Consider the following 16,341-nt stretch of genomic DNA (forward strand, 5'->3'; position numbering starts at 1 on the left):
TTGTGGACAATTGAATGTTACAAAGTTAACCCTTCGGCTGCGAGTGGGGAGGGGGGTTCCCCACACTCCGGCTGCGGTGTTAGACAGTAGGTCTGAGCTGGTTTTACTGAAGCACTTTGTTAAAAAAATCCACAGCATTTTATCTAGAAAAGCAAGGTAAAGATTGGAAGGCCTGTATGGTAGCCAAGAGGCCTCTGCTACTGGCTTGGGCTACGTGCACCCTGAGTGACACTGGGAAAGTCATGTCACCCCTGTGTGCCTCGGTTTCCCTAGGAGTAATAAATCATCTCACTGGGTTGTTGCAACAATTCGTGTTGGCAAAGTGCTTTGAGATCCTCAGACTGAAGCAGCGATTGCCACAAAATAGAGGCTGGTTCGTTCTTGCTGTACAAACGTGTAGCTCCACAATCGAAACAGATTTGGGGGTAGCGGTGAACAGCATTAAAGCATCACTCCCGGGATGTGCGGGGGTGGGGGTTGCGGGCAAAGCAACACTCTATCCACATCTGAAATCGGGCTAGGTTTGCCTGCAAGCTGGATGGATTGGCACAAATCTTCTTCCTCCCCTTCTCAGTGCCCATGCCGAGCTGGGGCCTGTCTCCCATCTACCCCAGCGTGGTCATGGGTAAAGCAGTAGGGACGTGACCACTGTGAGTGATACTGGGGCTGGGCATGATGCCAGGGTGTGGCCGAGTCCCCCCTGCTACTTCTGTATTGATGGATAAGCAGGGGTTGTTGTTGGAAAACTTCCCTGCACTTTGGGCTAAGCTGGCTCCAACCAGCAAAGCCCAGCTCCAAACCTCTGAAGTATGTGGATCCAGGCACGGTTTTGCTCTGGGCTTTTACAGCCATAAACTTTCAGTCTGGATCTCAGTGGTTTGGATCCAGGATTTTGATTTGGCCCAGCTCTGATTCTGTTGAAGTCACTCCCCCTTCTCCTTGGCAAGGGACCGTCCTGCCATGGCAGGTGAGTAGTCGCAGGCTCATGCCCAGCGCTGAGCCCAGCAGATCAATATTTGCGAGACTGTCTCCCTGCCCTGTTTATTTTAATGCAGCCATGCTGGGGCCAGCCTGCTCCCTGTTTTATGAGGCAGCCAATTACCAGTGATGCTCCTGCAGTGGATACCGGAGGCAAGAAGAGGCTGGTTGATGCACAAAGGGCTTTGAGACAAGAGCCAGGCCCCATGTTGTGAGCTGGACAATTCAATATTAAGGAAGAGACTTGTGAGCCTGGGCCCCAGACAGGCTGCAGGAAGCCAAATCAGCCATTACATAGGGGCCGGGGGTGGAGTACTGTCAGCTCACCGGAGGATCAGAGCAAGAGAAAGGAAACCGGGACGATGATGTTGCCTTTCCACGCAAAAGCACATGTTCAGAGTAACAGGTGGAGAGCACGTGGGGTGAGAGCAGTGCTAGCTCCCGGGGAACCAGCGTTCTCCTGTCGGAGAGGTCAAATGCAATGAGTTTGGAATTAGCAGGGACATCCTGGGCTGAGTGAGGCCCACGCTGTTTCGGAGCCAGCTGGGTGGTGCGCTGAGCCCCACGGATAACCCAAAGCAGCATTCAAAAAATCCAAAGGACATCTTTCTACTTTAACATCCATGCTTTGTTTTGCTCAGGGACGTTCCAGCTGCTAGCCGGCCGGGGGCTGTGATGAGGACTGGGAGAGAGCAAGCAGGCCCTGTGGACACCCTAGGCTGGGAAATTACCTGCCCAGTAAGCTGATGGAGGCCTGAGGGCCCCGTGGGCTAAATGGGGCACTTGATGTTGTGAACATAAGAACGGCCATATTGGGTCAGACCAAAGGTCCATCTAGCCCAGCATCCTGTCTTCCGACAGTGGCCAATGCCAGGTGTGCCAGAGGGAATGAACAGAACAGGTAATCACCAACTGATCTATCCCCTTTGCCCTGTTTTCTTTCTTTTGCATTGGAGACTAAACAGGGCCCGGAAGTAAAGGCTATGAACTGACCAAAGCGTGGCCAGTTGCTTTCCCCAGGCTGGCGATCGAATCCACCAGCCTCTATGATCTCTACCCCAAAGAGTTTATGATTTTAATGCCCTCTCTTGCTATTAGCTGTGCCCATGGGCCCCATTGAACCAAAGGCATTTGCAGGGTCAGGGCGTAAGATGAAGGAAAAGCAGGCAGGGAAGCACATCATAAAGCTTGGTGTATATTTTAAGGCTGGGAATGAAACTCAATAGGAGTTGGGCACCTCACTGTCCGAGGGGATTTTAAAAATCCTGCTCCCAAATCTTGTCTCTCTGGGAGTGACATGGCAGCCACAGGGCAGCTGTTTGCTTCTGCTTGCTGTAGACATGCTGTTTTTATTTTGTTCAGTGCTAACAGTTACATCAAAAGGGCTCAGAACAAACTGCAAACGGGGCAAAATGCCCCTGGGGCTCACCATCATCACCAGATTAGCACCGGGAGCCAGTCCAGCTTTCAAAGCTGGCCTTGCCCCATTGGGCTAGTGATACGCATGATGGAAATAGACAGAGGTTAGAAACGTCAGAGGAAATGAACTGGCCATGATGCATAATCCCCTTCTGATTGCAGGGCCACGGCTCAGCGCTGGGAATGGCAGATAGAACGGGGCACCCTAGATACCAGGAAAATGGAGTTGCAAGGAATTTAGTCCAACATCCTGCTTTAGGGCAAACAGGTGGTGACTAATTTCTTTTTAACACTACAATGCATTTCCACAAACGAGAGTTCTGAGTGCTGCTTTGGGGCTTGATCCAAAACCAACAAAGTCTTTGGAAGTTGTTGACTTCAATAGAGCTTAGATTAGTCTCGTCTGTAGTCAATAGCTTTGAAACTACTTCCCTATTTTGCACCCAGTAACGTGGTGTCACATAAGGGGACTGATTCTGAGCTCAGAGAGACAGGTGTAAAATGAAGCTGGCTAAAAAATGCAATGAACATTTTTGGAAATGTTTTGCAAAAAAATGTTGCAGTTGTGACTATTTGAGATGCTTTGGCCCCTCGGGTTGGAAAGCTGCAGCCATTTTTCATGAAATATGTTGAAATATTTTTGGGGGGGAAAAAGTGTTTTTGAAAAGTTTTGACATGCTTTAGGTATAAAACTGGAGTAACTTCGGGGAGTGTTGTAGGACCTCAGTGCTCCTGAAAATGTAGCCCCAGCTGTCCCCCAAACAGAACATTTTGGCCTAATACATTTGGGTCAGGAACCCCATGGCACATCCCATAGCTAAAGGTTAACCCAGTATATTATAGTTAGGGCCCTAATAAATTCACGGTCAATTTCATGGTCATAGGGTTTTAAAAATTGTAAATTTCATGACTTCAGCTATTTAAATCTGAAATTTCACGGTGTTGTACCTGTAGGGGTCCTGACCCAAAAAGGAGCTGTTGGGGGGGTCACAAGGTTATTGTAGGGGGGGTTGTGGTGCTGCTGGCGGGGGCGCTGCCTTCAGAGCTGGGCAGCTGGAGAGCGGCGGCTGCTGGCCGGGAGCCCAGCTCTGAGAGCAGCGCGGAAGTAAGGATGGCCTGGGGCGGTCTTGCCACGCTTCCTCCGTCTGCAGCCGCCCCTCTGTCCACCCAGCTCTGAAGGCGGCTGCAGCACAGAAGTAAGGGTGGCACGGGACGGTATTGCCACCTTTTCTTCTGCACTGCTGCCGTCGGAGCAGCACGGCCGGCCACCAGCCACTGCTCTGCCGCTGTCCAACTCTAAAGGCAGTGCAGAAGTAAGGGGGGCAGTACCGTGACACCCCCCTCCCCACAACTCCCTTTTTGGTCAGGACCCCCAATTTGCGAAACGCTGGTCTCCCCCATGAAATCTGTGTGGTATAGGGTAAAAGCAAACAAAAGACCAGATTTACTGCGGGGAGACCAGCTTTCACAATCTGTGACGCACTTTTCACGGCCACAGATTTGGTAGGACCCTAATTATAGCCCAGGAGAAATAATTCTTTGAGAACAATAGAAAGACCCTGGAGCGAGTCACAGGAGCCCTGTTATTGCAAGTGGTGACTTTTGATTGTGGCAAACAGCTGTTTTAAGGAGATGCTATCAACGAGCTTTGGGTCTCACTCTTAAATATTTTAGTAAAGGTTTTAGTAAAGGGTTCTTTTATTGTGGGGGCGTTGGTTTGGATTCACGTTCCCCCGCAGCGTCAGGCGAGGGGCCCAGAAGCCAGTTTACATCCAATGCTCTAGTTGATTGAAATGTCCCGAAATAAAAAGTGCCCTTGCTGGGGAAGAGTCACACTGGTCCTGGACTGCTAGCCTCCTGTGATCCAACTTCATTTTCCAGGGAACAGGAGATCCATCCCCTTGCTGCCATCCAGCCTCCCTGCCCACCATCAAATCCCCATTTGCTTTTCCCTCCCTTCTGAACTCCAACCCACCCTTTAGGGCTAGCGCCATCTGGCCACTCACAAGCTCAGGTGCCCGTTGGCATCCATTTACTCTGCCTTTAAACCAACCGCATGATGTGGCCTTCTGAGCTGCTCAAAGCTCATTCAGTATCCCCTGCCCCGTGGCCTTTGTAACCTTCATCCCCACCCTTCGCTATCTGCAGCTGCTACTGCAACAGGAGCTGGAGCTGGCCCGGGAGGGTACCCTAGGTCTGACCGGTCTCTGAACTGCGGTAGCTGTGATGCTTTCACTTGTATGTCTGTTCTCCCCACCCGCATCGTCTGTTTCGCCCTCGTCACCATAGTTATCTGAGCACCTTGTTCAGGGAAGCTCCAGGACTCGTACCTGCCATGGCTTTGCATTGTGTATTTGCACAGATAGCTACTGTAATGCCTGTGGGCTAGACACTGTTCCAAACAGACCCGTTTTCTAACAGTGAGTCTGAGCCGGGGAGGCTGGTTTGGATTCACGCTGTTTTGGAGGGGCACTGAGCCCCTTCAGTTCCCATGGACTCCAATGAGCCACACCAGTGCTGACGGCTCTCAGCATCAGGTGCTAGATCAGTGCTGCTCAAGTCAATGAGCGACTTGTCTGTTCCATCAGTGAGAGTAGTGTCTTGTCTGACTATTGCACTTTGCTAGCATCAGTAATGCACCAGGTTTCTGGTGCTGGCTCTGCGGAGGGGTGGCTGTTGCTCAGACCCATGGGCTCGGAAGGTGTACGGCTGGGGGTTCCATGCTACAGCGTGAGGGATGATCAGTTTTTTCCGTAGGGGAAGGGGCTTGGAAGCCAGATTGTTGCGGGAATTTTTTTTTTTTTAAATGACTTGAATTCTGAGCCTGTAAAGTTATAGGGCATATTCCCTGAGGGCTAGTGATTTGCACAATCCTGAATGAAGAAAGGGCCTCATGAAACTCTGATTCTAGTCTTGGACGATGGAAGAAAAATAAACTCAGCAGTGTGTTTGCAGACAATCCGTCTTCCCTCGGCTGACACTTCCGCTGTTGCCCAAGCTGGCAATTCTTGGAATGATTTTATATGTGCAAATACTACATGCAAAATCTCTGAATAGTTCCACTTCCTACACTTTCAAAAAAACAAAAACCCACGTTTGGAGATTGTTTATGATCTTCTCGGCTCTATGTTGTCATTCATATCTTACAAAAAAGTATGAATTTTGGTCTGACTTGCAATTTTCCATTATTTTAGTTTAAAAAATAAAATAGATTCACACTTCACCACAGACTTCAGAGAGCTTCTACCGAGAGATGACAGGTGGTTTATAGAGCAAGGGCTGGAAGCAATTTATGATCAGTTTATCTTTGTGTATTTCCCAGGAATAAAATAGCAATTATCGAATGAAAAAACAAATCCTTGGTGCCTTGCAGGTCTATAGCATTTGGATCTCACACCATTTTACAGGCTGGAAGGAGTGGATTTCAAACTAACCTCTGAGGATTCTTTAATTATTCCATTAGGTATAAACTCTCCCTCCCCCTGTAACATTGTACTTGAATTTGCTTCCCCCTAGGCACAGAATGATAAATGGACTTTGACCTAGTTCAGATTAAGTCTGTGTGACAGAACAGCTCCCGCTACCAGTGGGTTTGATCCCGAGACTTTCAGTATTAACAGCATGTCCCTCCACCACTTGAGCTAAAGCAGTAATTCCATTACCTGGTAGCAGTAGTAAACTCTTGTCCTGTTCTGTGAGGGGGTACATACACAGTCCCACATTCTGCCAGAGTGGGTTACAGATGGTACAGTGTTCTCATGACCTGTTGTGTAAAATTGCTAGGGGTTCAACCTTAGTATAACTCAAGTCCCATGGACTCTGGTGGGACCAGGATTTGGAATTAAAACAGGCAGGGTGTTTAGACTAACAAGTCAAAACTTCAACCACATGCATCAAACTCACCCAAGCAGCATTTCTAAACTAACTTTTCTTTTAGTAAGGAACTAAATTTGTTCTGAGAGAGGGAACATGCACATATCCCTTCGGAAAGAAAACTAATACCAGCCACACTTCTAATGACATTTCTTTGCAAAGTGTTACACTTTTCAAGTTACAAAACTGCTCTCCCTTTGGAATGAAAACACACATTCTTTGACAGTCAGACACTAACATAAATAAGGACACCAGTAAATTAAAATCAAGGTGCAGTAACACGAAACATAAAATGAAAAGGCCAGGCCTACATATAGATAAAATGCAACACAATCCATCTGGAGAATTAGGAGGAGATAATCCACTAAAACATGGCTGGGATGTCTTAGTGTTTATAAAATGTGTGTAAGATAAATAAGAGTCACAGAGAGAGAGTGTGAGCTTTGACCCAGCACATGAATCATTCAACGTCTCGCTGATGGTATCATTCTCTGTCTGACAAATGTGTTCCTGTTGAATAAGCAAGAGAATTTTCCCCCTCAGCGTTTCAGGGATACTTCCCCTTAAAGACAACTGGTGCTGGGATGCTGACAGCTTAACACGTTCAGAGGTTTTGAAGCCTGTAGCACGCAGCTGTTTCTGCCTAGCCAGGTATTTACCCCACGCACATTACAGTGAAAATCACAGAATTTTCATTCCCTGCCATTGGTTGTTACTCCAAGGCAGTCAAGCGTCATACAAGTTCGATTCCATGCAGTATTTTCCAGTATGCAGAAGCCTTTGGCAACCTCTCTGGGCTGTAATGCTGGAAGGATCATTTCTTCTTTAAAACCCTTGCCCAGTCTAAAAGCGAGCTCGCCTCTTACATTACAATATGTGCATCCGCAGGGCCAAATTCATCCTGGGGGGTAACTCCACTAGCGTTCCCTGGCGTTACTGCAGGGATGAAGTTGCCTCTGTGAGTTTAATGACTCCTAATGAGCAGAGACTGTACACACGATGCCGACCACTGTAGACTGCGAAATGATCAAAGTAAAGCTCTTCTGCAGTTCTACCAGGTTGCTCTAGTTCGCTGTGAAAGAATTTCACTCCTGCTGGGTAAAGTTAATGGTGATTTTCTGTCCAGATGCAATTGTCAAGTCCTAAGAAACCTCATTTATCTAGTGCAAGAGTCTGGCTCCTCTCGTCTATTTTTAATGTCCCTGGAAACTGAGAACATTAGGAAGAGGCAGATTTCCCACGAAGCAGTTTGTATGCGGGAGTAGTCAGAGTTGTCAGCACAGAGACTGACACAACCAGGGTTGATTTTTCTGACCTATTCCAAGGTCAGCCTGGCTTCCCTGCCCCGTGAATGAGGTATTTTCCATTGCACTCGCCTACCTAACTGCTGTCAAAGATGGTGAGGTCAAAAGCAGATCTCAGCCAGTGTTGCTTGCTGGGATTGGCAATGAATCCCTCGCTGGGGTCGATTCTGTACCAAGGAGAACTCGGTGTTAAGTATGGTAGGGGCATGCGTCATTGGTAAGACAAGCATACAAATGCTAGCATTCCTTCCCTGGGAGAACGGATTTAAAGTTCACCCACATGACAGGCCGGAGAGGAAAATAATATTTTTTAAAGAAAGATCTTATAACTTTTCAGTATTACAATAAACCCACCCACACACACACACACACACACTGACCCAGCAGTGAGTCTGTGGCATGTTATACAGTACATACAAGGAACACAAAACAAGGTGCACAGAAATGACCTTAGCACTTATGGTCAGAGAGGTCATTTTATATTTAGGCCGTCTTAGGAGTATAAAATATTCCCAAGAACTGGACATCACTCAGCGAGCCAGGGACTGCAATAATATATGCATCTCTTCAATGGAGACATTGTCCCACAATGTAACTGACAGGAGAGAGTAAAAATTAAAAATGTACAAACCCAAAATATTTCAGCAATAAAAGAAACGTTTAAAAAAAAAAGGACACATCAGAAGCCTTCAGTTCCTCACTGTGCTAAAATGTACCAGATTTTTCAGTTCTTTGCAAGCTAAATTTATATCTATGAGCAAATGCCTTTCTGGGTACTGAATCACTGAGCTGCTCTGCATTTCCTCTATAAATTACAGAAGCTGGTTTGAAATTCGCTTGGAAAAGGTGAAGATTTACATTGAAATTCATGTTGCGCTTCCCTCCCCATAGCCCTGCGGTGTTCATTGCTACAATGCGTTCAGACACAAGCAGACACTTATTAATAATAATTACTATTTCTTTTGCCGTAGTGCCTAGGAATCCTTGTCCTGGACTAGGACCCCACTGCCCAAGCAATGTGGTTCTGCTCCAAACCGAAGCCCCGGTGCTGCAGCCACTTACAGCAGAGAATTACTCACTTCACGGAAATCTTCCCATGTAATTCTCGGGGTAGGATGTTCAGCAATCACTAAGGATCTGATTCTGTCACGGATTCTAAGACTTGGGCAGGAGCAGCCCCTAGGGCCAGGCCAGGGGCCACCGGAGCAGTGGCTGCCAGGGCCACAGACCAGGGCTGGGTGAGCCCCCGGAGCGTAGGCCATGGCTGGGTGACCCCTGGCAGTGCAGGAGCAGCGGTTGAGGCCGCGTCAGCCACCAGGACCAGAGCAACGGCTACCACAGCAGGAGAGCTAGATGAAGACCTTTCTTAAGGGAAAAACAAACTCTATATTCTAACAAAGCACCTTCTCTCCTGGCTGTGTGGTGTGATATAATTTCAAGAAGGAAAATGACCCTTCTCTAAGGAACAAATGCTTTTATCCTGCTCGGCTGATTTTCACGTGGAAAACCAAGGAATGGTGGCATTGTTTGACCTTCTTTCTGCCCAGACCAAAAACATTAAATCCTGAACAGAACAGACCTAGAACAAATATTCACACCAAGACTTGTGCTGCTCTTTGGCCTAGACAAGTGGTTTTCAACCTTTCTTCATTTAAGGACCCCTAAAAAAAATGGTGCCTGGAGATGCAGACGGTTTTGGAAATCTTAGGGGGTCTGCAGCACGGAGCACAGGTTGAAAACCACTGTTCTATGGTAATGACAACCTTTCCCGGACCCCTTAGACAGTCTGTGGGCTCCCAGGGGTCCATAGACCACAGGTTGAAAACCACTGGCCTAGAATGAACTAGGCACAAACCAGGAACTAAGAATTACCCATCTATAATCCATCCTGGATCAGTGCCAAAATAGCATTGATAGGCCAAAGGAATTAATGCAGGCCGATATTTTTAAAGGTCCTGTACACACAAACCAGGAGGGCAAGAAAGAATTATTTAGGCCAACGTTAAATGGGGTCCCAGCTTTCTGGTGGCATCATGGAGAGTGGCAACAGGTCACAAGGTATCAGACTGTAAAAAAATCACATTATTTTGATCACTTTCTTCCTTCTCCTACTTCCACACTGATGCGATTTCAGCAGCTGCTGTCTCCAAAACCGAGAGGGCGAGAACTCCCACCTGGAAGCAGCGATTCTAGCTGGCCGGGTGCTCTAGCAGCTCACAGGCTGTCAGACACTAGACTAATCTGAGGAAGACCAGAGACCGTCTGCAAGCAATGACGCACGCTTTCAGAACCCCAAGCGGGTCCCTCCCGAGCTGGGGTGCTGGACCAGCACGCACCCAAGTCCCGTGTTAGTGCAGGAAATGACTTTCAGTGATCGACACTGGCCTCAGGGGTTTGGACACAGAGCCGCTTTGGCTCAGAAGAGCTCATCATCTCCAAGGTGCCATGAAGTCCATTGCCAGCAATGGACGGGTCAGGTTTGGGTGCAGCAGGTCAGGTACCTAAATCCAGGGGCAGAGTTCAAAACCGTCTCCACTTCCAGATCAAAGCCGCCGCTGGGAATGGAAAGACAAGACTCAGCGACCCACGGGATCGCTGCTGGAGCCGGGCACATGACACCAGGCAGGCAAAGTTCCCAGCGTGCAGGAGTTCCCCATCCCGCTGACAGATCGGCAGCATGTGACAGCGTCTCAGACGGCACTCGCAGCCAGGCCGACTTCAGAGATGGCTTAGTTAGTGTTTCCAAATGAGCCCCCTGCCACCCCCACCAAAGCCTCCGTCACAGTTTGTGGCTCTCCGGGCTCTCCAGCCATTCTCTCCTCAGCTCGGTGATCTCTCTGCCGTACCAGTCGTGGAGCTTGGAGAAACTCACCGTGCCTGGGCACACTGGGCTGTCTGCCGGCAGGGCCGCAGGGCCACAGGTATTGCCTGACGAGGTGCGTCTGCGAGGCGGCAAAGGAGGAGGCTTCACGCGTCCCTCGTGGCTGCTGCCCGCAGCCGTCCTCCCACTCCCCGCGTCAGCAAGGCCCCCGGGGACGTCCCCCGCTGGCAGGGTATCCAGGCACGGAGCGTTATTCCACACCGCACAGCCGTTCTCTTTCAGGGGGGCGCAAGGCGCTGGCGCCATGGGCCGCTCCCGGGGAGGTGGCAGCTCCAGAGCTGGAGACGTGGGGTCCAAGCAGAGAGCCGGCTTGGTTTTCCGGTAAATCGGTGACCTCCTTTGGACGCTGCGGCTGCCAGCCATGCTCCCCTGCATCTCCTCCAGCTGCTTCTCCAGCTCCTTCACCACCAGCCGCATGTAGTTGAAGCTGGCACGTGACAGGGCTTTGACCCAGGACTCCACGGCAGCCTGGCTCTCGGCCGCCAGGATGTAGGTTCGCGACTTGGCGCAGTCAAACTTGATGGCGAAGGTGAACTCCTCAGCGGCCTCGCAGAGCTCCACGGTGCAGCCCTCCAAGATGATCACGCCCACCGGCTCCCGGCTCTCCCGCTCCTCGAAGTAGAAGAGCATGTTGCCCTTCAGCACGAACCAGCGGCGGTGGTAGGCCGTGTTCCGCTCGCCCTTCTTGAAGAGGAAGCCGGCGTGGTCGGCAGGGGAGCTGCAGGTGGCGTAGAACACCAGGCTCCGCTCGTTCAGCTTCATGGCGCCGAGGCCTAGAGGGGAAAGAGATTCGTATGGGCTCGGGGGCGAGGATCTGCTGGGTTCTCTGAGCTACGCGCAAAGGCCAGGGAGCCCAGGCAGTCCCATCCCAGCAGCTAGAGTGATTCTACTAGCTCGGTGAGGTCCTTACTCAGAGTGCCCAAGTGGGTACGGACTGGAAACGGACAGCAGGGAGTTCAAACCCCTAACACAGGGGCACCGGGGCAATCTGCACAGAGGCCCTACCCGTTTACCCTGGCTGCCAGGCACTCCCGCCTGGCCGCTCCCCCTTCACAGGGTGGAGGGATTCAGAGCCCAGAGAGGGGGAACCAGGTAATTGGGCAGCACTGACTTGCCTGCAGAAGGCTCAGGGGAGGAGAGGAACATTAACAGGAGCGGCCACACTGGGTCAGACCAATGGGCTATTGAGCCCGGTATCCTGTCTCCCAACAGTGGTCAGTGCTACAGGCTTCAGAGGAAATGAACAGAGCAGGGCAGTTATCGAGTGATCCATGCCCTGTCATCCAGCCCCAGCTTCTGGTAGTCAGAGGTTCAGGGACACCTGGAGCATAGGGCTGCAGCCCTGACCATCTTGGCTAACAGCCGTTGAAGGATCTGTCCTCCCTGCAATGTCACTGCAGAGAGCTTCCCAGGCTGGCTCTGAACTGGGTCCTGGAATGAAGGGGGAGCCAGTGGGGCTGCGGTTGGCTTTGGGGGAGGAGGTGCTGGCTAATCACCCTTCTGACCATCAGTGCCCCTGCGCCACTGCAGAATTATTCCCAGGCGCCGTACGTGTTCACAGTGCTGCCTGGCGGGGGAGCCAGCCATATGGATCCCGTACACCGGCAGCATCCCAGCAAACCCAGAGCCATGCCTGGACGGTGACTGCAGGCCTAGCTGGATCGCGTCATCCAGCAGGGGGAAGGGGTGGGGCAGACATTGTTCAGGCAATGGGGTGGCATGAAACCAGGCACAGGAGAAGGGCCTGCATTTCCGAGGGGCCCTGTGCCTGCTCTTCCCATTGACTTCAGCTGGAGTTCTAGGGCCTCCGCACCTTTGGGAAAAATCAGACTCAAAGAGAGCAGCCCCAGGGGCAAAGCGCAGGGAGGTGGAAGGAGCTGTGAGCAGGCTGGTGGGGAATAGAAGGAATGAAGCCGCTTTCCTGCTGCCCAGCATGGTGGTACCGAGGAACACAGGATAAAAATGGACTTGAGGGATTAAATTGTTCAGCCCCATCTCCCAACACCACTTCTCACAGCACCTTCCATTACACAAGGCGACAGAACCATTTAAACCCCTGGAATGACATGTATGGGCACTGGGTGGTCCCTGGTAAACAAGGGGTTGACCTCAGCTCAGCTTCCCCCTCTGTTGACCCCAAGGTTCATGGGAACTGCTATATATTAGCTGCTTGGGGAGCCCAGGGCGAGAATGCCTCTGGGAAGAGACGGGGTCACAGAGCTGGAGTGATCTCCAGCTGGGGGCCTTAACTTATCAGAAAGGAAAGCGATTTTCTGTGCTTGAGGGAGAGGCCCTGCTCACTGCAACTGGCTTCTCCTTTCTTTGTCCACTCCCCAGCTTGCCATCCATGTCACCTGGCCCTATTTCTGCTCCTGGCTGTTTGCCTTTCCAGTGAGACCCCATTGGATCAGTTTCTCTTTGTTTACTGTCAGTTTCCTTTCTGGTTCTTGGGCCCTTTGGGGGAGGAAAGAGGGAGAGGGGAACCACTGTTTAAAAGATACTTCAAATTTAAAAGAGAGTCCTATTGATCTCCGCTTTTGTTCAAAGTTGACTTTTACAAAACCAACAATTTTCTGGGTGAATCGAATGCCCTTTTCCTTCTCCCCTCATTGGCCTGTAATTGGGATCATGCCCCATCTAATGCTGTTTATCACACATGGCTGAAGAACAATTCCTAAATTACACTTCCCCCTCCCCTCTATAAATACTCTTGAACAATGCAGTGTGCAGCTGGCCTGGCACTGCTCATTGGGTTCCTAGCACCAGTCTATTGCTGCCCGGATCAGCAGGGACCAGGAGGGCTGCATTCTCTGGCCACACTGCTCGTATTGGTTACTCCCCCTCAGCCATAGTCAGTCGCATCAAGTCCTATCAGAGCATCCTAGATGCTGCTGTTTTGCAAGCTGAGTGAAGTTATTCCCTAGCAGCTTATCTAGCAACCCAGATGCCTGATCACATTCACAGCTGCTGCAGACATTGGCCCTACCAGCTCTGCGTGTTAAGATGTCCTAGCACCACCTCTGTTGGGAAAGAACTGCGAGTCAGACAACCCACGATCTCTTCCCACATCTACCACTCACTGAGCGTGTGACTTCACTGTACTGCTCTGTACCAGTGTCCCCATCTGGAAAACAGGGATTGTGCCACCTGTCCTGCTTTGAGATCTGTAGCATTGCAAGTACCAGCCATGAGGCAGGAAGCGTCACTCTAAGCATGGCGGTGGTTCCATTGATTTCAGTGGGAACATTTCCATGCTTTAACGTTTAGCGTATTCTCAAGCGCTTCACTGCAGCCGGAGCACTGCAAAGACGAAGGGCTGCCGGAGTTTCCGAGATTCCAGTGACCCCCAATGGATGGCTGAAATGGAACGCCAAACAGCCCCCACCATCCCCACAATGGCAAAGACCTGCCACTAGCCTCGGGAACATCTGTAACATCTCGGGTCACGGCCCAGCTCTGCTCATGCCCCTTAGAACGGGAAGGCACTGGAAGCAAATGCTACGTCCTCATCCAAGCACCGAGGCGAGCTGCTTTAATCCACTACGCTGGGAAACGCGCTCCCTCCAAAAGCTTCCATGAGCCTTCGATGCAAGTTCCCAAAGAAGCCAACGAGGGGCAAGAGTCACTCACGCCTGGATGGAGCGGCATGGACTACTCGAGGAGGTTGAACAGATCTTTCCGAGTTGTTTCCTTTCTGTTTACAGTGACCTGGTTCTGATAGAGGAAGTAAATGATCTTACAAGGTTTGTGACTAACAACAGCGGTCGCTGGTGACCAAGCTGACAGTGAGGGAGGTTTTCACTCGGTCAGGCTGCTGTCATTGTCCGCAGCAGCCGGTGCGGCACTTGCTGTGAGGAAAGGGCAGCGTTTGTCCCCCGGAGCTCGGTTTGCCCCCTGACTTTTAATAGATCCATATACGCCACTAGGTCTTCCATTCCCCCCCCACACCCAGCCTTTGCAGGGTAAAATAAAATCCCCTATACTGTTGTGTATGTGGACATAACTTCCTCCCCTCCCCCCGCCGCCCTTGCTCTGCACCACGGCAGCCGGTCTATAAATACAACACTGCTGCTAGCTTTTGCTTCCCTAATCATACTGACAGCGCCTCCCCTGCATGGCACTCAAACCCTTTCAGGCTGTTAACTATCAGTAACCATTTTACAGCCGGGGGGGAACCAGCACCCAAAGATGAAGGCCCAACTTTTCCAAAGCAGCCATGAATTTTGGGGGCCTAGGTGGGAGCAGCTGGAGGAAGCAGATTGTAGCTGTGCCAAAGGGGGCACCCAAACTTGACCCCCCTGGGGTTAGTGACTAGCCCCAAGGAAACGCCGGTGAGTCAGTTTCAGAACCGGGCGTCCTGACTGCTGGGCCTTTACTCTGACCACTAGACAGCACTCCTCCCTGAAAGCCCATTGCTGTTTAACTCTAGTCCTAGTCTGGTCTGTTTTTTAAGCCGACGACCACAACAAAACCCTTGGAGGTGGACAAGCAATTTCACTCTTAAGTCATGTAACAATGGTAAAGATTAATTGAGCCAGCCCCCCCCCCATTACCGGAAGGTTATTTCTATAACCCCCCAGACAGGAGCCGCATCTTGTGCAGAAGCCAGGTAGGCAGTAACAGGGAATGCTGCATGCGTCTCACCCTCCTCCGTTCCATTCATGAAGCGACTTGGTTGGTTTGTTTGACTTATTCTGAAGGGAACGGGGCTTTTCTTCAGCTGGAGCCCGGCCCGCACGGTGTGACTATGCGATGACAAGGAAGTCGGGGGGAGTCTTTACTAGCATCCCATGAAGTGAGCTGTAGCTCACGAAAGCTTATGCTCAAATAAACTGGTTAGTCTCTAAGGTGCCACAAGTACTCCTTTTCTTTTTGCGAATACAGACTAACACGGCTGCTACTCTGAAACCTTTACCAGAGCAGCGGACCGTTCGCCCCTTCGGGGCTTTTTAGCGGCATGAGGTTTTGGCGGGTTTTAAGGGACCCTGAGACAGGCAGCCCCCGATGCACCCTGCAGCGTGTCTCGCAGCCGGCGTGTTTCCTGCAGGTCAGGCAGGGTCCTTGCTTCCCGTGGACTCGTGGGGGAATTGGGCGGTCCCCCCCCCCCCGAGCCGGCCAGGCATGGGGCAAGTGAGCTAGTACCAGCCCCCCCGGGAAAGTGACCTAGCTCCCCGGGGGTGCTGGAGTCACACTGGCGTGGGGAAGGGGCTGCGCTCCAGGCCAGCCAGGGGGGTGGGGGCTCCTGCTGGGCCCCTGGCATGGTCCGCGCAGGAAGGCAGCCAGCTCGGATGCTGGGCAGGGGAACAACCCTGGTGTCCCCCAACACTGGAGACTCCGGGGCTCAAGTCCGCCCCGCACAGCCCAGCCCGGCCGGGCTGCCCCAGGCAGCTTCTCGGAGCGGGCCCATCCCCGTGGCCTCCAGTCCCGCGCTAACTCGGCCCCTAGGGGCGGGGACGGGCCGGAGACCGGCCTGTCCCCTGCAGCCTCCCGCCTGGCCGGGCTCTGCCCGCGCCCCGGCTCCCAGCTCCGGGCCCCCCGGCGGCGGCGGCTGCCAGGCTCCATCCGGCCCGCGGTCTTACTTCTGCGCGCCGCTGCCTGCGCCCGGCTCCTTTGTTCCCTCCGCGCCGCTCCTGCCTCCCCCGGCTGGGGCTGGGGCTGGCTCCGGCTCCGGCTCCTCCTCCGCGGGCTGTGGCCGCCGGCCACCAGCCGCTCTTAAAGAGCCAGCCCAGCCCGCACACCCGCCTCCCGAGCCATCGGGGGGGGCGGGGGGTGTCTACACGGCCTCGGAAACCTGGCCTCACACCGCTGGGAGCCCAACCCCCCTGCCGGCCACAGGCAAAGGTGCCTGATCCCGGTCTGCCATTACCGGGGACCCCGAGTCCTGCG

The 16,341-nt window shown here is 52.0% G+C and overlaps 1 protein-coding gene across 1 annotated transcript; it reads right to left on the reverse strand.

Annotated features, from left to right (window-relative positions):
• Window positions 1-5,647: 5,647 nt before the first annotated feature.
• Window positions 5,648-16,130, reverse strand: PHETA1 (PH domain containing endocytic trafficking adaptor 1). Its single transcript, XM_074973173.1, has 2 exons — window positions 16,035-16,130; window positions 5,648-11,228 (listed from the first exon to the last, which is right to left on the reverse strand). The coding sequence occupies exon 2, from the start codon at window positions 11,215-11,217 to the stop codon at window positions 10,354-10,356; it is 864 nt and encodes a 287-aa protein (XP_074829274.1). The 5' UTR covers window positions 11,218-11,228; window positions 16,035-16,130; the 3' UTR covers window positions 5,648-10,353.
• Window positions 16,131-16,341: the final 211 nt, after the last annotated feature.

The sequence above is a fragment of the Natator depressus genome, chromosome 15 (assembly GCF_965152275.1).
Source record: "Natator depressus isolate rNatDep1 chromosome 15, rNatDep2.hap1, whole genome shotgun sequence".
NCBI classification, from domain to species: domain Eukaryota; kingdom Metazoa; phylum Chordata; order Testudines; family Cheloniidae; genus Natator; species Natator depressus.